The sequence below is a fragment of the Gallus gallus genome, chromosome 4 (genome assembly GCF_016699485.2).
Source record: "Gallus gallus isolate bGalGal1 chromosome 4, bGalGal1.mat.broiler.GRCg7b, whole genome shotgun sequence".
Lineage (NCBI taxonomy): Eukaryota > Metazoa > Chordata > Aves > Galliformes > Phasianidae > Gallus > Gallus gallus.
The window spans coordinates 106,812-131,294 of NC_052535.1; the positions used below are offsets into that span (position 1 = coordinate 106,812).

The window sequence follows — 24,483 nt, forward strand, 5'->3', positions numbered from 1 at the left end:
CTGTGGCTGCTTTGTGGCTTGAGCAGCAAAACCTGTTGAATTCTGAGGCCCAGCTTTCTGGTAAGCCAGGCTAAATGTTAACATACCTAGCTAGAAATTGCCTGTTACACGAGATTTGTTCACAGGGACACTATGCTTTAGTACTCTATTAATAGGAGTTCAAGATTAAATCTGGTAACCTTCGAACTAGTGGCACATGATATGCTGTTGTGAAGTGTAATGTCTGTAGTCAAGAGAGGGTTTGATTGTTGAAGGCCTTGTAGACTATGCAGAAAACGCATCATAGATCTGCTTACTAATCCTGCCACACTCTTTACAGGAAGGCTTCATTGTTTTATCTTGAGTGCTCTTACAGTTAAGCAGCCAACTCCTGTTTATATATATATATATTTTTTTTTTTTTTCAAAAAGACATGCAGGATGCAAGCAGTTGAAGCACTTGTGAAAGAGGACATACAATTCCCCCCACGCTTTGTATTGCAAAGGGGTGGAAGTGGTTGGTTGGTAAAATGCCTCTTGTGAACTATTGTCAGTTTCAAACTCTGCTGCTTGTGAGAAGTCAGTTGGCTGTGATTGGCTCTGACCTCCTGTTCACTGTCTTGTACTCTGGTGTTGAGCCATTTCAGGGTTGATAGAGCTTAATGTCACATTAGGTTCCAAATATTAATGAAAATGAATGAGGTGTCACATTGACAGCTGGTCCATAGTTAATTGCTTTAACTTTAATACTGCAAGAAACATTTTAGCTGGGGAGAAGTAATGAAAGGAAAAACTGCTCTTTTGTACCAGTCATGTCTATTTCAATGCTGATATTTCAATGTATTTTTAGCTATTTTGTCCGTGAATGTACTGGCTTAGTGGCTATGTGAATGGTTTTGTTGCTGAGAACTTGGCATATGAGCATCTACCTTGTATGAAGTGTGTATTCCACTCTTATAATTGTCCCATCTCTGGGAACTGAGCAGTTCTGTTTTAGGTAACATGGATAAATTGATACAATCAGAGCTAACAGCTTCAAAGTGGGGATCGTGAAGTTTGGACTCCTTTCTGTATTAGCAGAACAGTTTCTTTGTATGCATGGAACATAAGTCTTGCAGGTTTCAAAGTGTTACTGCAGAGAAAATCAGCTTGGACAAGCATGATGTCCTCAGAACAAAAGAGCAGTGAGATTTGCTGGTCTCTACTGTGATAGTTCAGATTTAAAAACAAATCTTATTGGCTGCTGCCTTTTCACTTAGTATTTTCTAAAATTCAGCATAATAGATGCATGAAGGACCTGATATTGATGGACCCCAGTTGGACTCCAGATGTCCTTGAGGCTGTTTTGGGGATTGGAGTAGGTCTGGTTAGAGCGAAGGTTACTGTGGGACTGCGTGGCAAGAATCAGGAGATCCTGCCCGATCATTTCTCCAGGTGTGGCAGCTTGCTACTAAACACTGCAACCAAGTGGCAGCTGTAAGCGGAGTGCTACATTTGTAGCATTGGATTTTTATTTTTTTTTTCCTGTGGACTTTTCTAGAGGTCTTAGAAGCTGGAGGTGGAGGGTTGACGGTGGAAACTGTAACTAGAAACGGATGGGCGCTTACTTTTGGTGCCCTGGATTGGAATCCCATCGTACTGTGATGGAACACTGAAAGCATTCCAGATGCTTTCTGCCTACCAAGGGTTGGTTCTGGGATGTTGTATCTCCCCTTTTCCCCTCCCTCAGTATAACTTGAAAAGTTTGCCACTACTGATCAATGCTGGGCTTTGGTCTGATGTTGGTGCTAGCTGGTTGGGCAAACCAATCCATTGTATCTTTCTTCTAGCATTCACATGCATTGAATTGAATCGAAAAGGTGTCAAGGAGAAGCTCTCTCGAAAAGGAGAGCTCTCAAAGGCCTTGCTTTGTATAGGAGTCGATTTTGCTCTGTTGGTGAATTTCAGATGAGTTTGTACTCAAGAAGCAACAATAGGTAAAACATGCTGAGTGTGCTGTGGGACCAGGTTAACTACCAGAGCTATAGATTTATATCTGTCATGGGATGTTTATACCCTACCTTGCATTGTGTTCCTGGATTTGGCAAGAGTAGCAAGGTTCTACTTCTTGGGCGGATGAACCAGTTGGTGCTGATGACACTGAGCAGAGGCTTCTGTTGGTACTTCTGAGCCTTCTGTGCTGAAGTAAAACAGGGATTTTCAATAACCTTTGTGCTCACTTTGTTTATACATAATACTAACATTTTACTTCCCTTTCTTATGGAAAGCCCTACCTCCAACTGTCAATGCACTGCAGAAAACATCCGTTACAGTGGTTTTAAACTGTAGCAAGGAAGGCCTATCCTGAGTGCATGATCTAAACTGGTAGTCATGATCTAGTTTGTAAAACTAAATGACATTATTAGGGTTGAGTGCTTATCATATCAGAGGTTCAATAGGATTAAATATTAGTTGACTTGATTTTCAGTTCTTGGCTTGTTTGTTTCTTGAGCAAGAAGTAGGCTGGTAAGGTGCATATAATAAAAGCCCAAGGAAAGCTTTAGATTTGCTACTTCTGTAAGAATCCTATGGGGAAAATAGTGCTTGATATCGGGGGACTGGTCATTACTTGTTTCTTGCAAATATCATATCACTTTATCACATTTACAGTCAGTACTTTTTTTGGAACTGCAAGGGTTTGCAGCACTTTCCTTGGGGCAACTACCTCACCTGATTAATCACCCCTGAGTGTTAATTGCAATTCTTGCTTTTCTCATGCAGCTACTTTATAAGATGTCTTAATATGGACTCCTTTCTTGACAGGAAATGTCATTGTTGCCTCTAGAGGAAACTCATTTCAGTTGTTTTTTGCATGGTGGCTGTGATATCTGGTCTGAAGTGAATTCCTCTTTGTGCAGAGCTTGACGACGTCTCTAGGTAGCTACATAAAAACAGCTGGCAAACTGAAACTGAGTGTTTCAAATACCTTCTGTCTTTTTGTGAAACTGGAGTGGGAGGGGATCCTTGTTGAGTCGCTGGGATCTCCGCATCCTTTCTGATCAACTGACACCTCTCAGGGAAGCTTGTCTGGCAGAGGTAGTTCTGGCCCTGCTCCCAGTTTTAAAGGAAACTGACTAAAAGCTTCCTCTAACTACGTCATCTCCTTCACTCTTTCCTGACTTGGTGCAGCTCAAACAGCCTTATTTGGCTGACTTGTTTCTTTTTTTTCTTCCTCTTTTTTTTTTCTTCTTCTTTTCTTTCTTTCTGTGCAGCAAGAGGGCTTCCCTGAATTTGCCCAGTAAAACTGTCTGTGCTCAGTCATTGTTCTAAGGATTACAGTGGAGTGCTTCAAAATGAGTTCCAAGATCTCAGTGCTAACTCCTGTATCCCCTCCCCCAGGTGTCTTGTTTGTCTGCCCTCTCTATGTGATGATAGTGGAAATCTACATCATCTGTGAGGAGTGTCCTGGCTGTTGCAGACACAATGAAGGAAAAGAGGAAATCCTTCTGTGCCTAGGAATAATGGGGAACATGTAACTGTTTTAAAAGAAGAGCAGCTAGTTAATTGCTTTCTTTTTCCTGGCAGTGTTTGAGAACAGCAGGGATTTGCATAGTGCAGCCAATATTGCTGCATCAAAGGAATTTGTTTTTATCCTATCAGAAATTTCTAGAGCAGGTTGAAGTCTCTAGACTCACGGAAAACTAGTTTTGGGTTAACCTCTTTGTAACAATTTGAATGCTCCAACTAGAAAAACCCATTTAAGTGTTTTAGAAGTTGTTGGCATTATACCCACCCTTCTGACTACAGTAGCTAACTGATGGCTCTTACTGTAAATACATCTATTTAGTGCAGTAAGTACTTGGCAGCAAGGTAGGAAGAAAATCACTGCTGGCCTTAGTGATTATAAAGACACAGAGTCAACTGCAGCTGTTTTGAAGTTGAAAATCTGAAAATGCAGAGGTTTGGGCCTTGTTTGCAAGAGGCAATTATACCTGTAGCAAATGTGGAGACATGGCCAGGTGATCTGGTGCTGCTTCCCTCCTATGTATCTCTGAAAGGATATCTTTGCTTCTGCGAATGTGTGATCCTCCAATGGAGTAGTGAGGCCGTCAGAAATTCCTGTCCTATGTATATTAACTTTCTGAACCTGTATTAAGTGGGGAGGAAACATGGACGAGTTTTAGTAGTATGACTTGTACAAAAAGTTTTCTTCTCCTACTTGTTTTGACACCTCTGAAGCTGCTGAGGAACTTCTTCTCAGAAAGTCAGATGAAGCATGGAGGAATAATGTTCTGTTCTCATCCCAAACATGTTCACTCCCAGGCATAGAAAAGGAGTTTTTTGTCTATACGTGGTCCTTTTTTTCCCATTTGCCATGGTTGGTTGACTAACAGCTACAGGCAACAAGAAGAGAGGTGCCCCCAAAAGGAGGAATGAATGAAAAAATTCTGAATCTGATCAGTTCTGTGGAGAGAGGTGACTAGGAAAGAATTATATGGCATACCAGGAAGGAAGAGATGTTCCTGTTGCTGTTGGTTTTTTGTTTTTCTTTTTTCAAGCAGCAGTTCTGCATAGAAATAAAGAAAGATCTGAAAAGATCAGAAAGAGGGTAGCTGAAGTAGTGAAGCAGGATAGTGCAGACTGATCTATGCTCTCTTGAAAATTTATAGCACTGTTGATCATTGTGTTCATAGCTTAGCAAAAAGCTTCTGAAGAGGATGGTAACTTCAGCAGTGTACTGGAGTGTGAATAACACAGAGCTTTTTTTTTTTTTTTTGAGATTAAATGGGTGTTACATGCAGCGTATTGGAGAACTGTGCTTCTGCTGCTGTGTGCTTTCCTATGTTCTCCAGTATTCCTTTTTTTAGGCAAAAATAATATCTTCCTGCAGGCATGAGCCATTCTTGTCTGTTTTTTGCTGGCTTCTCCTTTTCCCATTACTAAGCCCTTATGACTTTCAACTTTCTTTTTCTCGGGATTATACATAGTTAAGGTGGGGAAGTGACTAAGTAGTGGAAAAGTGTGATCAATCATTTAGTCACACCATTTAATAAATGTACTTTGTTTTATGTAACACAGTCCAACAAAACATGCAATTGTAGTCTAAATCTCTTCTTTTTATAGCTTTTGAGCTATACTGAAATTCACTCATGAGTATTAGTTCTCTACTTTGTTGCACTGTAAAAACTGACCTGACAGGCAAATTTTAGGGTGAAGTGTTAGAGCTCTCAACAGCTCTGCTAGCCCTCTTGGTCTCTTTTTATTCATAATACCTTGAAGAATAAGGTAGATTCTTTTTTTTTTTTTTTTTATCCTTTGAATATTCTATTCTGGAATTGTGGCTAAAATAGTGATCCATATATATTTCCTCAATATACTGTATGTCTTTTCAGGCTGGTTGCTTGATGGGCAGGATGGTTCTGGTTACATATTTTTTCTCTATTAGAATTCAGAACTTTCTGTTCTGACTGGTTAGTGCAGGGTAGCTAGCTTTCCAGCAGCTTTTGTGGTCTTGCAGAATTATCAAAATTTAAGCTGCAGAAGATCTTCAGAGGTCATCTGGTCCCATTTAATGCACAGAGGAAGGCTGATTTCAAGGCTGAATTACCTTCTAAGTTGGATTGAATTGTTCAGTGTCTTGTCTTGGCTGCTGTGGGACAATAGTTCTTGACTTCTTCACACAGTTTGGAAAGTACTTGAATTTGCAAAGTGTTATGTAGGTGCCTGGAAGTTCTTAAGGTAACCTTCAGGAGTGTGGGAGTGTGGAGACAATAGAGGAGCTATTCATGTATAATGACAAAAAAAAAAAAACTATCAAAAGCAAACCCCTTTTCTTTCTTTCTTTCCCCCCCCCCCCCGAAGAAATACGTATTATAAGCCCAGTTACTGAGTACACCTAGCTTATCTGTTCAGTGTGCTTCTTAGCAATTCTTACAGTACTGTTTCAGGAGATGCAGCCCTGTAGAAAACTGGGAGTAGTTTGTTTCAGTAGCAGTTCACTGAGAGTCTGAAGCCTTGTTCTTTTCTTTAAGTTGTAGCACTTACAGTCCTCTGTAGAGACAACCAGGCTTTACCAAAAAGTTACCAGATACTAATACTGGTCCAAAGGAGGCAGTAGGAGGAGGGTGCATTATGGTAACAGGCCTCTTCAGATGGTTTGCAGTGGTGGTGTGACCACACCCTGTGTTTGCTGGCACTGCTCTCTCCAGGCTGCTGCCAGCAGCTCTACACCCACCCATTTGTGAGTCTTTTGGGACACAGGGTTCTGTGTATTCTGCTGTTGTAGCTACTCTCCTCTATATTAGGAAAGCTCAAGTGTTTGAACTATACAGAGCTTAAAATAACAGATGGTACTTCAGCAATCACAAGCTGGTCTTTTATAAACTACGTACAGTCCCAACAGAGCTATTTAAAACCTAAAATAGGTTGGAGAGGGAAGCAAATCTGGGTGGGGAAATTTACACATTAAAAAGTATTATAGAACTGAGCTGTTTCAGGGAAATGCTTCATTTTAGAGAACTGTGACCTAAATATCTGTAGAAGCAGCCAGCCTACATGAGACCCTGTACTGAAAGGAAATTGCAGGATTTTTCTAGCTCACTGAAAATGATAAAACTGAAAATCACAGGATGATGAAACAGCTCTACCTCACATTTGTCTCTGCCTGCAGTTAAATTTGGAGGGATGGCTCATAGTCTGGGCAGTTGAATCCCACAGTAAGGCTGTGTTCTAACTCCTAGAAGTCTGGCTATTGTTCAAGATACTCAGTGAGCTCTGTGAGCTGGCCAAGAGCTCAGTGTGCCACACCCAAGCACTGCTTTGAAAGTCTGGAAAAGGCAGCTGCTGCATGTATCAGCCCTTCTTGCTTGTTATCAGCAAGCCTGAGTGCTGGATGTCTGTTGGTTGAAGAACAGGGAAGCATCTGAAACAGTTGAGCACATTTCTAACTTGTTCATCCAAACATGAGAATCCTTCTGTAGAAGTAAGGTCTCAGTTACAGAAGTGGTCTTTATACATCTTCCCTGTGGAAGTTCTCTTGAATGATAAGTGCAGCTTCTGAGTCTGACTTTCTTACTACCCTACATTTCAAGTTACTGCTAAGACCGTTCTTAACTGTAGGTGAATTTGGAGACCTTTACATAGGGAATTAGTTGTTTAGCCTATTAGCCTATGAACCTTTAGGTACTTCATGTACATGTGATGTGTTTGTGTGGCTCATGTTTGCTAACATCCTGTCTTGATCTTGTTTTGAGCTCCTTTCAGTGAAATTGCTGGTTGTAATTTTGGCAGGTGTTTACTGGATGTTAGGTTTGTAAAGCCTATTGATTGTTTGAAAACATATCTTGGCTACCAGGCACGTCTTGTAAACCCCTTGACATATTTTTTTTGCAGCTGCTGAATGGTACTGGGAAATCCCCCACCTTTTGAAATGAAGTTTGGGAGGAAAGAACAAGACTAATGCAAGTTTAGGGGTCAAAGATCTGTTATCGAATGGTCTACTCAGAAAATCTGATATGCTTCCAGTGATGGTGGGGTATTGAAATAGCTTCATGTGTTCAATTACTGCAGTAGCAGCCAGGGTCTTAATACTGATTTTAATGGGGAGGGTGGTGATGGCTGAATCAAAACACTTGTTTGTAACCTGTAATTGGGATTGCCTGAGAAGTGTGCTCAGTAGCTGTGAGAAGTATCACATACACCGCTTCAGGGATTTCACTGCCCTGCTGAGTGCCTTTAAGTTGAAGAGCATTAATGAGGGATGTGGTTAAGCTCAGACACGTGAAACATAGGTGCCAACCCCACTATTAGGGTGGAGAGGCCATAATAGGCATATATTGTTTCTCCAGAATAGCACCTTCTAGCATGCACAAAATTAGTGCTTTAAACCAACCAACCCCCCTCCCCTCCCCCACCCCCCAAAAAAAAACCAAACAAACAGCAAACAAAAAACAAAGTTTGCTGGTAGTGTAGAGGTCAAATGATAGCAACTGTGTATGGCTACATTTTGCTTTGTTTTCTCTCTGTAGACGGAACTGTAGAAGGGCAGAAAGTTTTTTTTTTTCCTTTTTTTCCCCCACCATTGTTTTTTCTCCATCTCTTCTGGATTTTGACTAATATAATAAAGGGTGTTCTCTCTAGGTAGCCCAAATGACAGGTACAAAAATAGTTTTCTAGGGGCTGGCTTCAAACTAGCTCTAAAGGAACAGCAAATGGCAATACTGGATCTTGGAATTGCTACAGGAGAGCAGAGGGAGGTGTATAAGGAATCTATTTATGAGAAAGGAAATGGCAAAAATAGAGGAACTGACCCATTGCACAAAGTTGTGAATAAGTTATGTAATGGTTGTGTGACCTACAAACATCTGGACTTGATTGTAAATCTGAGGACTCAACCATGATATCTTTTGCTGTCCTAGGACTCTTGTCTTGCAGCTCCTCTGGTCAAACTGAAATTTCTTTGTGCTCCAGACAGTGTTGCTAGGCTCTTAGCAGCCATTATGTTGAAATACCACTAGTAGGATGTACCTGGTTACTATCTGCTTGGCTGTAAGGGAAGGAATTCTATTCGAGTAACTTTAACTGGGAAACATGTTCCTGAGGACTTTGGAGGATGTGCTGCATAGGGGAATTCCCTGTCCTTTCCTTTTTATATTATTTTGAAAGACTTTCTTGGTATAGTCTTATGAAGAACAACTTCTACAGGAATAAAAATCGTCTGGGAGCCTAAACCTGATCATTAATTAGACTAGGTAAACAATGCCCTCAGAATTTTAAAATTCTATATTGTCCGTCCCATTAAGAGGCACTGATAAAACTGGTTTTGTACGACCTTGTGTTATAGTGTGTGCTTGCTAGCCCTGTTGAAAAAAGCCCAGACCTTTGAAACACTGATTATGAGAAAACAGAGAAGTTGAGGCAGAGTGGGTGGGTGAAGACAGCCTCTCAAGTGTGGGGAATGTGAATGTCAGCCTTTTTGAACAAGGAATAGGCTTTTCTGAAGCTCTCTTATGAGCTCTGTCAGTGTGGTTTGAGGGAGACCTGAGTTTTTAAAAAGATGTCCTTTGAGGTTGTAAGTTTGGTCCACCACTTGGGAAAAAGAGGCTTTGGCATATATGAGGATGCCTGAAGTAGACACTCTGACTTAATATGAGTAACAAATCTCTTGTCTGATGGGTTTGTCCTGAGGATCCCCTCAGGTTCAACTGTCTTATCCTGTAATCAGGCTCCTTGGAATATCAGGTATTGATCTGTTGTAAAGGGAGACTTCAGCAAAAAGCTAGCTGTAGCTTCTTACACTTTGTCTCAAGAACCAGAAAAGCTAAAAAGTACTGCCATGTTGCTCTGCTCTGTAGGCATTACCTTTTCAATTGCAAAAGGTGTCTTTAAAAGAGATGGTTCTTTTCATGGCCGCATTCCAGTTTGTTCTTGACTGTGTGAAAGAATTTTATTATCTCTGGGATATGAATAGTCTAACTTCTACTCATAGAGGAGAAAATAGAAGAGTTGTGAGGAGATCCCTTGTGAGAAAGAGGAATTGAAAGTCAGAATATCTTGGCTGTGACCCTAGCACAGATATGTGTTGGTAGAGAAAAGATTCAAAAACTTGTGCCTGTCTGCAGTTCCTCGTAGCTCTGCTGATGGCAGTTACAGGAACTAGTTGCTCTTGCCAACTGCACTGCAGTACTGTCCTGTGTCAAATACAGACATTCTCCAATAAGAAGCTGTTCTGCTGAGAGCCAGGAGTGTGAGTCATTCACTGATATGCCTCTTCACATAAATCAGGCGCATTTTATTTTATTTTTTAGCCTGTTGCTCTCAGTTCTGCTGTACAGCTCATTGAAACTTATGGTGAAAGGAATGCAAGAGTTTTTGAACTACAGCTAACAAGTATTTTCAGGAATGCGTAATTTAGAGGGACACTTGCTGGATCAGTAAGCATAGAGGCCTTGCTCTTCAGCTAGAAAATTCCACAATAGGGCAAGAGAGGTCTTGAGGAGATGTCTGCCAACTTGCTGTATTGCATCTGATTACGATAGGTATCTGAATCTGCCAAAAGGGCAAATGAAAGAAGAGGGGCAGCGCTCTTGTCAGGAGCTATGCAGTTTTCAATATTCTTATTAATAATTGGGCTTAAGAAGTGTTTTTGCAAAATAGACAAGAGATTAAATGTATCATAAATATAGGTCATTAAAGCATAAATTATGTAGAGTTAGACTCGCAAAGCCTGACTACAAGTTTTTTGGGGGGGAAAAAAACAAACTTTGCTGGAATCCTAGTTTTGTGTTCATGTGGTTAAACAACTTGCCTTTTTAATCATGGGTTCAAACAATAGTCTCTTGTGGTAACGATCAAACAGATATTTAGGGCTCTGACAGTACAGTATGACAGGGTTTATGTTAGGGTAAATCATTTACTTTCCTTTTTGAATCTGACTACTTTAGCGTTATATTATGTACCAGATTTTTAGTGCAACCTCAGTTGGTCTCTCCTTATCCATTTCAAGAACAGATTGGTTCTTTCACCTACTGGATATGCTGCTTTCTATAAATCCTGTGAGAATATTTGTGTAGGAAATGCTGGTAGAGTGGCCCCAAAATCAGTTTATTTTGAACCCCTTTGTCAGATAAAACAAAAGTTCTCTACTCTTCCAAGTGCTGCATGGAACAGAGGACTTCTAAAAGACTTCCATGTTAGTTTCCAAGTGCTAGAAGAGTGGGTAACCAGTAGCATAGCTATTGTTTTAGTGGCCAATGTACTCTCACCAGCTCTCCCTCCCTGTCCTGCTAGTGGTACTAAATCAATTCCACAAAGTTGCATTTTGCTGGAAGTTAAAGGCAGAGTTTTTTCTACACTGGTATCACTCTGTTGGTGTCTCAACAGAAGTGAGGTAAAACGTCAGATGCATACTTGTGTCAGGGCATATCTGGTTTCCCCCAGCTCAGGCTCTGCCTCCCCCACCCTTTCTCAATTCAGTTTCTGCAAGTATACTCTCGAAAGCTGTGAACTTTCTCAGTCTTGACTGCTGTCACTGCAGCTCACTTCCTGTGGCAGCTTTTTAGTCTTGCTGTTCTCAATAACTTGCTTCAGAATCTGAGTGAGAGCTGCAGCTTGCTTCCTGCAGAGTTCATCCTGCCTCACTGGAGACTAAGAGGAACTCCAGGCAGTTGCAACTATAATGTGGCTTCACTGAGATGTGGCTCCATAGGGTCCTTTGGATCTGAACTGGCTTATTGCTATGCTTCTTCCTAGGGAGGAGTGGAACAGGACTGTTCGAGCCTAAATCTGTTTAGATTTAACTGTATAATTTCCCTGGTCTGGCTTGCTAGTGCCTGCTCTTGCAGGAGAACAAGGCTACATAGTGAAGTGGAGCTGCAGCAGCTGCAATCCCTGCCTCAATACTGGCTATTTTTATTGTGGGACAGCTTCCTTAGCCTTGTGAGACTCCCCGTGGCTCCAGTCAAATGAGTAGCACCATTCTCCAGTTGAATAGAGAGGAGCGCTGGAGCGCAAAGCTCTGGGAGCCATCTCTCTAGGGGCTGCATCTTGGCAGGGACAGAGCTGGTGCCTGGAATGTGTCTGCTCTCTGCTGGAGTTCTGCTCCTGATGAGCTTAAGGTTATGAAAAGGCTCTTTAAGACGGCTGGAAGGGGGCTGGTTTAATTAAATGTAATCCCTTTAGAAATTGCAAGCACTTTCATATGACCTGAGTCCAGCTTCACCCTAACACAAAGGACCCAGGTCTGCCTTCAGAAGCGTGCTGGTACTCGGAAAAGAGCCAGATGTCTGTGAGTATTGCTGGTGCTTCAGGTGGGGGGCATTACTTCTGATGCTCTTTCAAGGCAAAGCAAGGTGTTTTGCTGTGCTCTGTGAATTGCTGTATGACTCCTGTCCTTCCATCAGGGCACTAGGCCAATAGGCACATAAGGTGTCAGGGCCCATGTTATCTCATCTGTGTAGCAAGGAGCAGAGTATACGAGCCCTAAGAGGCATTTGTAGTCTCAAAAACACTCACATATTTTATGGGAGAGTGGCACAATTCTATCAATACTTACGTATGCAGTTGTTTTCCAATCATAACTGGTGACACCAGTGCATGTTGCTAATTGAATATCTTTTCACCCAGCAGTTACTGTATGTAAAGATGCTCTGCAGTGCAGAAAACCTAGAAAGGTGAAGGGTTGGCCTGGGATTTCTTTTTTTAAAATAAACTCTCATCTTTTTCATAACAGTCAAATAATAAATATGACTTCTCCCTAATTGTAGTTATGCAGTTTTACCCAGAAATGATCCTCCTGGTGTCTTAAAGCTGGAAGACATTAAAATGTGAAGATTGAGGCCTCCAGGTCAGCAACGTGTAACAGCCTTGCATTCAGGAAATCCCAGGGAGAAAAGGAGCTTTAACTCAGGATCTGGGCTTTGTAGAGGCTGATACTGTGTTGTGTTGGGGACCCAAGAGCTGGATGGAGTAGTCCAGGTGTGGTCTCATAAGAGTGGAGTAGAGGGCAGAATCTATTCCCTTGACCTGCCAGTCATGCTTCTCTCGATGCAACCTAAGATACGGTTGGCCTTCTAAGCAGCAAGCACACATTGCCAGCTCATATTGAGTCTTTCATCAACTGACACCCCCAAATCCTTCTCCTCAGGGTTGCTCGTAAGCTATTCTCCACCCAGCCTGTGTCTGTCCTTGGGATTTCCCTGACCCAGGTGCAGCACCTTGCACTTGGCTTTGCTGAGCTTCATGCAGCTGGCATGTACCTACCTCTCAAGCCTGTCCAGGTCCTTCTGTATGGTATCCCTTCCCTCTAGCCTGTAAGCTGCACCACTCAGGTTGCTGTAGTCTGCAAACTTGCTGAGAGTGCACTTGATCCCACTGTCCATGTTGCCTACGTGGATGTTAAATAGCACTGGTCCCAGCACCCATCCCTGAGGAATGCCACCCTTCACTGATGTCCACTTGGATGTTGAGCTGTTGACCACAACTCTCTGAGTGTGACCACCCAGCCAATTCCTTATCCAGTGAGTGGTCCAGCCATCAAATCCATTTTTCTCCCATTTGGCAACCAGGATTTTTTTATATACAGATACAAACTGTTATCTTAGCATGTAGTTGCAGCAGGTTATTATAGCTGGGCTCACTTACAGACTTGCAAAAGAGCCACTGATCATTCCTGCTAGTAGAACTTCCTGGGAATCTGAATGGAACAAAAAGTGAGACTTGAAGGTGTATGTGCAATCTTTCTGAAAAGACATGTTACAAATAGATGCTTCGTACTTGTTGGTATGTCTGTCTCCTGTAGTCTGCTAGATGCTATGTGAGAAGGGTGGTGTTATGAAAACTTCAGCTCACTGAAAGGAACTTTTCTTGGCTGCTCTCAGGGCTGAAACTGTGTGTTTTCCATGAAGGAGGTTCTGTCTATGCATGAGGTGTTGCCCTCACCACAGTGCTGTCCTTAACTTCAGGAAGTGTTTTAATATGCTTCGGTAGTGGCAATCTTTAGCTGTGCTTTGGCTAGTAAAACAATGCAAGTCCTCAAATAGAGAAGAGGAAGAGTTGCTAGGTTTCTAGCTCTTTCCTGTAGCCATTATGAAATGAATAGGTTAAATTTTGGCTTTTTTTTTTCCTTGAGTACTTTTTAGGTTAGTGTAATTAAAGTTGCCTATTGAAATGTGATGAATTTTCTTGTAATGTGCAAGATGGCCTTTTCTGGAAGCTTTTTATACAGTGCTGTTAGCTGTTAGTATGCAAAATACTCTATTTAATGATAGTGGAAAGGCAAAAAAGCCTACTTAGAGGTCATCTACCTGGGTAAAAATTCTGCTAGTTTAAGATCTAAGCAGAATTTTGAGGGTTGGAGACATTTGGGTACAGCAGTGAGCATGTTATAAATGCATTACAAATGATGGAAATTCAATTTGTTGCTTTAAATAGAATTTCAGTATAACTTACTGCACTGGGATAGCATTTTTGGTAAATCTGCTGCTGATGAAAACAAGTCCTCTAAAAACACAGAGCATTGACAATTTGTGTTTACTAACAATCCTTTTTGGATAAAGGCGTGCGGGTAAGTGCTGTCACTGTGGACTTTGTAATTAGTGGGAGGTAATGTCTTTATCTCACTGTATTTTCTCCTGTTGCTAGTGTTGGAGAAGGATGTGCCTCACCTGCCTGGTATGACAGAGCTAGAACTGTGTATAATTCAGCAGTCCAAGTCTCACTCAGGAGGAGTGTTTTATTCTGTTTGCAGACTGCCCTCAAATGAAGGTGTTGATGAGGAATTGGACTCTTATTACAGTCTTGTCCAGTCTCCATGTCTGACTGGCTGACTTCAAGAGTATTCTATTTTTAGTAGTTTTGGTATGTTCTGACTGGGAAAAGCAATCAGGTTTTTCAGGCAGAACTTGTTATGGGTGCAAAGTTTGAGTGCCTGTAGAGGAAGAGGACTGTGCAGTGTCTTAATTCAGGCATAGCTCTTCACCATTCCTGCACAGTTACTTGGAAGACAGGCTTTTATTCTTATTTGGGAAAAAAATCTGTTGTATATATACACTACAATTATTTCTTGAAAGAAAGACAGACCGATGTCTACTGCTTCGTAGGTGCTAGGATATTTAATCTAGGAAAATCTCATTAGATGGTTTAGAAATACAAATCTTAATGCTAATGAATCCTGAGTCTTTTCTTGCTTAGAATAAGCATTGATGCTAAATTACATTATGGTTTAAAAGTACTTTGGCAGAGTAACTCAAGGGACAAAACAAGCATAAGAGTCTAAATTATGCTAGGACAGTTTATTCTTTTCTCTGGTAAAGTACTTTGCGTGTCTCTTGTGTTACTTCTGTGTTAGACAGTACTCAGCTGTGCATGCCTTAGCAGAGTGGTTTAACTAAAGGTAATATTTTGAATGAATGAGGAGAATGAAGATGATTGCGCAGTGCCTGGCATTTACTTGTCAGTTATGTAGTGTGTAGATCGGGTAGGCAGTTTCTGATGGCCTCCGTCTGAGCTGCAGTCAGAACCCATTAAGGTAACAGTGAAGTGACCAGGAGTTGAATTGTCCTTGGGCTTCTTTTAGAACAAAGCTCCCTCCTTGGTGCTTTTTTCCGTTTGTTTGTTTGTTTGTCTTTCTCTCCATGCTTTAAGAACTGATTTGCGTTTCTATAGCAGTACTGAGCATAAGCAGAACACCCTGGTAAAGCTGCATCTGCTCTGAAGTACTGTCAGGCTTCTTATCTGCTAATTGGGAATGGAGAACAGTACCTCCCACTGCCTGTAACGGTAGAAACTTCACTTTGTTTTTCCACTGCACAACAGCTGGCTTAAAAATACAGCTTGGGAGCACATGGGGGGGGGGGGAAGGGGGAAGAAACTACAAAAACAACTTTGGGTTTTTTTGAGGTGGTGATGCATCCTAGGACATGCTTTCCCTCATTCAGTCTTTAAGAGCAGTATGCTATTTGTTAAAACTTTGTTCAGATCAGGGAAGCTAGCATTACCGGGGTGTGGTTCTGTAAAACAAATGCCTGTTTCCTGTGGTATCTTTGCTCATGTTGTATTCTAAAAATGTGTATACTGAATGAATTGCTGCTCATCTTGAGCACAGAGGGCTACTACTAGGAAAGAAGTCTATCTCTTATTATTTAATGTACTAATGGAAGGATGATAACCCACCAGGGAGCTCAAGTACGTGTAACTGATTGACAATGAAGGAATTTTGTTGACTGTGCCATGGGACCTTATTTTACTGTGCTAACAGAGGTGTGAGTCTTACAAAGAATAACGGATTATGAAATTCACAGAAATCATAGGATGGTTTGGGTTGGAAGGGACCTTTAAGATCACCCAGTTCCAACCCCCTGCTATAGGCAGGGACACCTCCCGCTAGACCAGGTTGCTCACAGCCCCATTCAGCCTGGCCTTAAGTGCTTCCAGGGAGGGGGCATCCACTACCTCATTGGGCAATTCTGTGAGGAGGATACTTACTGAAGCAGCTTTATTTTAAAACTTTTATAGTGAAAAGCTTAAAAGTAATTCAGGCACAGGTTGCAAAGAGCTGCCACAAATGTTTCTGATTTCTGGTGCTTCCACTGTGCTCAGATACTTCTGCATTTAATCACTTATGCAGGTGTTGTCAGCCAAGAGTAGCTACTGCATTTTTATCCATTAACAGGAGAGCTGAAAGTCTATATATAGTTTTCATGATAGCTGGTATATAAGTAGATGAGGTGAACAGGAGGGGCTTTAAAGTAAACAAACAACAACCTGTTGCTTAATGACTTGTTTAACCCAATGCCTTTTAGACATATTTTATAAACGTCTTTGCTTTTGCTGGTATATGTCCTAGGGAAGACAGATGTAGAAGCTGACACTTCTGGTACAAGAAACTGCTTCTAAGTACAAGTAGCAAAACTGGTTTTGGGCTCTCAGTCCTTCTAGCAAGTGTATCAAACATTTCTGTGCTTACTCTATTTTTTATTTTTTAGTCTCTAGTGTCACATTGTTAACTTACAGCATAAATGGCAGTTTGAGCTACTCTTACTAAAACTGTTCACAGTATACCTTTCCAACCCCTGAAAAGTGGGTAGGGTAGGCTAAGAAGGTGGATTATGCCAGACCGCAAATCAGCAAATAAATAAGGGTTTAGTGATGTACAGTAAATTGCTGTTGGCAGAGAACTGCAAGCGTGATGCCTGTACGCTGGGGTTTTGTGCACTGGGAATCTCATCTATGTACCTTCACATTTTCAACCTCTGCTTTAATGGAGAAGCATTAAAACAGTTTTTGTTCCTAAAATCTTCGCAGCTTCTGTATGGTTGTTTTTCTTTTTCTTTCTTTCTTTTTTTTTTTTTTTTTTTTTGGAGTATAAACATGCAAGTAGAAATGAGTTCTCAGAAATCTCAGTATACTTGAGGACTTTACTTGGCCTGGCTAGAAGCTAAGTCATCTGTGTGTCCAGAAAGGAGTATTCCTATATCTAAGAATCTACAAAATATTCTGATAATGCAGAGTTGTAAATGGAATCAGCTATGTTTTACACAAATATCTGAGATAAGAAGCTTCTGCTATTTAACTTGTTGCTTGAGAACTGCTGGTGAAAGATACACAGGTATATTCTTGCTTCTGTAAAATGAAATTAGTCTTGCTTGCTGCAGTTTCCTTCCCAGTTTCATTTCACATGGAAGCATGATGGTGAGGTGTTCCTGTCATCAGGGTGCATCAAATATTTCTTTTAGAGGACAATTCATTATCTCACTTCTTACTTTTTTTTTTTTTTTTTTGCTTAAGGTGTTTTTAAGAAATTTGACTGCGAAATAAGATGCACCTAAACCATTTATTCATTGTTTCTAGATCTATCACCTCCCTGAAAGAACCAGGTGGTAGTATGCAACTGCGTAGGGATCATTCTACTGGTTTGTGAAGTGCCTGCTCGTGTTAGTGTCTTAGTTCAGTCTGTATTCTTTTTGCCTTAGCATGTGAGGTTATTCTAACTTGTTTGCTTTGTACTCATAGCCCTTGAACAATACCAGGGATTGTGCCTTATAATCTCCCCAGATATCCATGGGGGCTGGAACAATATTGTTCTATACCTCTTACTCTTCTGCAGCAGGTTGAGGTTGTTAATGCATCCAGGGACTTTCTTGATTTTTATCCTTCATATATGCCAAGGTCTGGAACATGTTTGCTTTGTTGAGTGATTCCAGGGTTTTCTACACTGAGAAATACAACCTCATAAGCTGTAGAGGGCCCTCTTGTATGCTATCAGTATGTAGATTTGAATGTGAGTTGGATCAGGCAGGATGAACACTTACACTAGGACACTGGAAAGCTATGCTCTGTGAGCAAGCTGAAGTGATGGGTGCTGGGAACACTGTGCTGCTGTCTTGGCAGGTGACTTTATAACTGCTAGCACTGGAGTTCTTGGAAGCTTGGGAATGCATCCCTGGATGGAGGTGGATGACGTTTTTTGTAGTGTCAGGGCATGCATTATAATGATGTCTCTTCTGTTTTCCAGATCAGCGTGCGTGTTACCACCATGGATGCTGAGCTGGAATTTGCCATCCAGCCCAACACTACAGGGAAACAACTCTTTGATCAGGTAAGCAGTGGAGCTGCAGAAGATCTGAAGTTGATGCTGGTGTTGTGATTCTGATAACAGTTTTTAGAGGGCTTCAAATACTAAATGACAGTGTGTATAGTAACTTTAAGAGAACTCAGAAAAATATGAAATTACATACTTTTTTCAAAACTACTGTTTTTTTTTTTTGTTTTTTTTTGGTTTTTTTTGTTTAGCTCCAGGGATATGTTAGGAGCTGATCTTACTTTCACTAAACTGTACTGGTACCGTAGTTCATAATTTGTGCTGGATAGCAGTAGATATCTGCAGCCACAACTCATGAGATCAGTCTTACAGGGCAGCTGGTGAGCTACTGTTGCTTGGCTTAGTTGCAATCATTGTGTAATTGATTTTGAAGAATAACTCATCTAGAACAGGAGGGTCTTAGCTGAGGTTTCAAACACTGTTGTAACATTGTGCAAGTAAAGTGATATTCTATGCTCTCAACACAGCTTGAGGGTGATTCTAAGAGAAGTTATGTACTGTACTGAGCCTTCATATGGGTGCTTTTGTCTTCCCCTGCATTCACTGGTTGGGCAAACTTCTTTCTACTTTGGTCCAAACAGAAGGAGGTAGACATGCATCCCAAATTTGGAGCAGCTGAAGACTGACTGTTAATTGCAGCTGCTGAAACTTTGACAGGCTCCACTGTGTGTTCCTGCTGTAATCCTGAAGGGCATATCTAGGCAACTGTCTAGCCACTCAAAGCATCTGTGCTGCTAGCAAGTGATGTAGTCTCTTCCTGTAGACAGTCAAGGCTTTGTGAGGACACTGAGGAAAAAATCAAGGGTTTCCTAATCAGAGAAGAATCTGAGCAATAAGTTCATGGCTTGAAGGAAAGTAAAATGAATCTCAGATTCATGACCAGATGAAGGAGCTGCCAAACCGGATATGTCAGGTATGGCCATGGCTCGGTAGTACTAGGCATTCTGGGGCCAGCTTTACCCTGAGCCTGTCTTAATAAACAGTGAAACTGAAGAGCAGACCCACCCATAGAGGTCAGGCCAGAGAGCCTCATTTATTTTTTTTTAAATGTTTAACCACAAACTGCTACTTTCCCTCATACTCACCTGAATGATTCAAAACTAGATATCATATTGTTTTCTATAGCCCAGCCCTGGAATGGAGAGAGTAGAGTGATATTCTAGGGCTTAGCAAAGAGTGCCTTTTTATGATGGGATAGGGAAAAAAGGCTTTCAAAAAAATTCTGTGCTGCATTGTAGTCTCTCCGCTGTTTGCGTGTTACTACGTAGTTGCTCCAGTGTATTGAGCCCTGTGTGATCTCAAGCCTCTCGCAGTTCTTTTGATAGGTGGAATTGAGTTCTGGATTCCATAATTCCAGAATGCATGTGTGCGATGTGGAACTCCACCATTTAGTTTATGAAACCTTATTCTATTAAAGCTGACGTGATATACTCCTAAATTCATCAAAAGGTGAACTGACTTTTTTTCTTGGATAGGTGCTTCTTCAGTTGGATGCTTCCTGTAGTTATTTTTCAATATCTAATCTTTGTCATTGTCTAAATAAAGCACCAGGTACTAAGAAGTGTTGCTGCTGAAGTCAGTAGTGCTTTAAATCTGTGCATAAATTTTTCAGTCCGCTCTAGACCATGTGTAGCTTTTGCCTCCCTAGACATACAGTACCAAATGAAATTGTGGTGTGAAAGTTGGACTTCAGCGGCTTCTCTGTGTTTGTGAAGCTTGTGATCATTTTTCCTGTATGGGAACTTTTCATCTCTTAGTAATTGATTTCACTCCTCTGTGAACAGCTGCATGTGCAAAAGAGAGAATTTGTCCACAGTCAGACTTGCACATAAAGGAGGCTGATAATCCTGGGGATAAGGGAGCAAGTACTTGTATACTGTAGCTGTAGGCTTCTTACTGTTGCATAAACCTTCCTTTCCTTTGTTATATGTTTTGTTCTTGTCTTCACTTAATTCACCTTTAATCCAGCGCTCTGCTTTACCCTCATTGTTTCTCTTCATTGCTTTTTAAAACCAATACCTGTTCACTCTTAAGAGAATTTAGACAAAGTGCATTCTTGTAGCTTATCCAATTCTGGCTTGTCCTCTTCATGCTTTTTATATTTTCATCTGGCATGTGTCTGATAGGTTCAAAATGGCTGAGCTGTTTACGTAGATTAGTTCCTCTCAAGGGCTAGTCCAGAACTGTTTTCCCTGCTGACGCTACTAATGGTATCTAAGCAGTGATTGCTGTCTGACTAATATCTGCTCACTCTGTCTCAATTTCTATCCTGAGGTGGTCTTTGGTCTCGTGCTAGGATCTATAAAAACGAAATGAGTGTTAATTTCCTAGCTTCCTTAAGCTATGATGTGCTCCTGCTAATCTAGGTTTTGTGCATGATGCTGAATGTGAAAAAGTCTGCCATCATCAGGGTTTTTTTGAGGGTAGAGAGAGTTTCTCTACTAAGCAACCTTATGTTTTTGCTGTTGCAGCACAATGACCTTCTGGTGTGAAACCCAACTTCAACTCTTTCACAGAAAAATTTTTAGATATCCTGAATGTTTTTGCCCCGGAATGCCCTTTCATTTTGAGTGAGTTGTCAGTTCTGAATTAGGCAAGAAGCAAATAAGTTTTACCAAGGTTTTTAGCTGCACAGTTATCTCAGTGCACACTGCTGGCTTTGTTCAGCTGTGTTTAGGTAGCATTTGATTCCACCTGCTGTCTCTAAAGGTAGAATGAATATATTATTATCCCAGTGTAGCTATGACCTACTCTGAATTAGGATTAAAAGAGCTTTTTGAAAGCTAATACATAGGTGATAGCTTCATGAGGAAGAGCAGTTTGAATCTAGAAAGTTCCACACTAATAATAGGTGAATGGACCTGAAGTAGGGATGCTCCTGTCTCACTCTTTCATGCTTGGCTAAATTCCCAAGTAAACTTTTGTGCTGTTATCTTCTATAGTCAGATACCTTGGAGCGGAAAAATCCTTATGAATTGATACATAGGGCAGTAACATGATGATTTTTACTAGAGATCTACCTATATCACCCTGTTCCCAATGCTTGTAATTGTACAGTTGTAGCATTAAATAGATTACGCTGACAAAACCTGTGTAAGCTGGGACAGAAGGACTATACAAGCTTGTCTTCAGCAGCTCTGCTTATGTGCCTCTTAGTATCAGTTGCTGAACTGCAGTGCTTACCAACTTACCAGGAAAACCAGTAGTTCTGTGAAGGATGAGTATGGACTCTGGCTGTAGTCATGAAATCTTCAACTATTTTGAGCACATCTGTAGTATGAAAGCATACTCCCGTTTTCCATGTACCTAATCAGATGCTCATGGCAGCTTCTCAAATGCTTTTTTTTTTCTGAGACTTTTGACCTTGGACCCTTTTGGTTTCTTGCTCTTTCCCCCTTGAAAGCCTCTTATTTCTTCTAGCTTCTTGTAGAGGCATCTTAGCTGTCTGCAATATTAGATCTATTGAGTGGTTAGTACAATAGATGGGTGGGATCTCTACCCACTTGATAAGCCTTACATCAGGTTTTTTTAAAAAAAAAAAAAACAACTGAGTAGTGGCTTCTAAACTGTTTAGTCAGTACTTCTTTTTCCATCCTACAATGAACTCTTATTTCTCTGACTTCAGATTTTCTTCTCAATGACTTTGTGCTCTCTGAGCCTCTAGTTGATCACATAAACTTCAGACTTTCTAATACTAGCTTTTAGACATCATAGAATCCAAGAGAGTGATTTCAGCATGTCACAGCAGAATAAACCTTTAGAGTAAGAAAAAACACCATCTCTTTGAAGGCAACAGCTGTCCAGTTAAGAGCTGTGAAGTCAAGTACAGATTAAGGAGGAATGTGACACTAGAAAAACTTTATATTACTTCACATTGTGACAGCAAGTGGTTGGCCTTCCCAAGACACTTTCCTGGGTATGAGGACCTGTAGCAAACAGTAATGTTAATGGAACCACTCACTTCTTCAGAGGATAAGTGACTTGAAGCTTTGTAGCTAATCTTGGTCAAAGTGCAACTGCTCTCTTCCCCTCTCAGATTTGCTGTGTTTTTTGCATATCATTAAGAGAGAGAGTCAACTAATGCACACAGTGTCATTCTCTTGGCCTAGTCTAGATTTCAGTGAGTTGCTTGGATTACATTCCCTGAATTTCTGGTAAGGCCAGCTTATGCTTTAGAAGTACTACCTCTCTCTAAGAGGTGGAGGGAGCGCTTCTGAGATGAATATGTAATAGTGCTGGGCTCTCTGAGAAACCTGGTTCTGCAATTGAACTAAGAAGAGGTTTTTTTTTTCTTGGTTTTCCTTCTGTGAATTCCTTTCTGATTTGTACTCTTCTGTACTCATGCTCCATTTTGGACATAATGAGCCTGAATACTAGCTGAGCCAATGCTGTATTTCATTTTGAAAAGTAACTGAGAGAAGTCTTCCCCAGTCATAATCATTGCATGAAATAAAACCAAATAATGTCTGGGCCTGGTAGGAATCTTTTGCATTGTCTAATCTATGGCCTAATCAATGAAGGACACTTGTGCAGTGGCACAGAGGTTTTCAGTGTCAGTGAATGCAGGATTATTAAATGACATTTATCTGCAAAGTGCCTCTTTTACGAAATTGAATAGAAAAACTACGGCATATTAAACTGCAAATGTGGCACCAGGTCAGAGCTAGTCCAGCAATATTGTTTGCAAACAGATTTCTCTCAAAAATACTTGACATGCCTCTCATGGCCATTTCATCTTTGGACAGGACAACAGGCGATGTTCAAGACATATGTAGTGTTGTGGAATACCCTGTGATGCTTTGTCCTTTGAAACAGGAACTTGAAATATCTTTTCTGCTTGAATACTTTGCTTTCATCTTTGTGTAGATATTGCTTTCATTCTGGATCTGCACTTGTTTGCATGTGTGGTGTATTCCATGAAGTACACCAAGGTTGGAAAAGACCTCCAAAATCATCTAGTCCAACTGTCTACCTACCACTAATATTTCACTACTAAACTGTGTCCCTTAGAACACCATTTAAATGTTTCTTGAACACCTCCAGAGATGGTAACTCAACCACCTCCCTGGACAGAGCCTGATCCTGTGCCTAACCAATCTTTTAGAGAAGAAATTTTTCCTAATATCCAGCCTGAACCCCCCCCCCCTCTCCTGATGCAACTTGAGGACATTCTCTCTGGTCCTGTTGCTACTTATGTGAGAGAAGAGGCCGACCCCCACCTCGACACAACCTCCTTTCAGCTACTTTCTACATTCAGGTAGAGAACTGTAAGGTCTCCCCTGAGCCTCCTCTTCACCAGACGTTTTCCCTAGACTGAGAACTATGGCAATCTAGGACAGTCATCTTGATGCTAAAATCTACATTTAAGAGGCCTACTTGCAGCCCTCCTTCTACTGTGGGACAGCTCTTAATGGAAAGAACAATAGCTGGGAAGGAGACTGGTACTTGTGGAGGGGGAGGTGAGAAAGCCATGCAGACCCGAAAGAGGTGGAGTTTTCCTGTGGAAAACTTTTTAGTTCATGATATTTTTGCTTTCCAGATGGAAGCAAATATCCTGTTGAAGCTGATGTGGAAAGGACTGTCACTTGATAGGGGCTACCATCATCTACCTTTACTTTCAGGATGAAGGCTGAATGGTCCAGATCCATGCTCAGGATAAAAAGCCACCATGTGCATTGCTTTACGTTTCACATAATTCCTAGAGGAGGAATTGCAATGCGTCTTAGTTTGATTTAGTAGACGACTGGGGCTGTGAAGTTGTGTGCTGTGCTGTCTCCCCCTCTCCTCTATCCAGACCATTGTTGTCAGTGCAATTGCTGTGCAGACTTCTGCTGTGGAATAAAAGTCCTTTTGTGCGGGGCCTCAGTGTGATGCCATTCAGTTCCTTGCTGGCAGCTCTGCTTGTTGAATTCCCAGGCTTAAGCTGCAGACAAATGAAAGTGAGGCAAGCAGACACATGCAGCAGTAGGGGTGAGCCTCTTTCCTATTCAAATGTTAATATTGCAGAGAACAAAGCTTTCCTTAGGCCTTATGACAGCCTTTCTTCCTCTTTCTACCAAGTGTTTTCGATATACACAGCAAAATCTAATGCTTTCTCTGAAAGCCTCCTTAGCTGGATGCATCCCACTATGTGACACGTGCAAGTGAAGGCTTATCAGACACATTCTTCTTTGTTTACTGCATTATTTAGGCCAGTTCTCCATATTCAAGCAAAGACAGGCTAAATAATTTCATGGACTTGAAGAATCATGTATATAGACTACGTGGCCTTGTGTAAGTTGTGTGTGTTTCTAATAGCATGCCTCTGCTGAAAGTTCTCTTTGTTTTTTTCTGCCATAATGCTACTTCTGTAAAGCGAGTAGAAATGTCTGATCCAAGCCATAAATAACTGAACTAGTAAAATGTTTGCAGGGACCCCTTGTCCTAAGT

The 24,483-nt window shown here is 41.2% G+C and overlaps 1 protein-coding gene across 1 annotated transcript in view; it reads left to right on the forward strand.

The window, feature by feature from the left end:
- The window catches only part of MSN (moesin), a 39,858-nt gene that overhangs the window by 2,271 nt on the left and 13,104 nt on the right, over window positions 1–24,483 (forward strand). Inside the window, exon 2 of the mRNA NM_001389367.2 lies at window positions 17,968–18,051. Coding sequence (NP_001376296.1) covers window positions 17,968–18,051 — 84 coding nt within the window. The remainder of the gene's footprint in view (window positions 1–17,967; window positions 18,052–24,483) is intronic.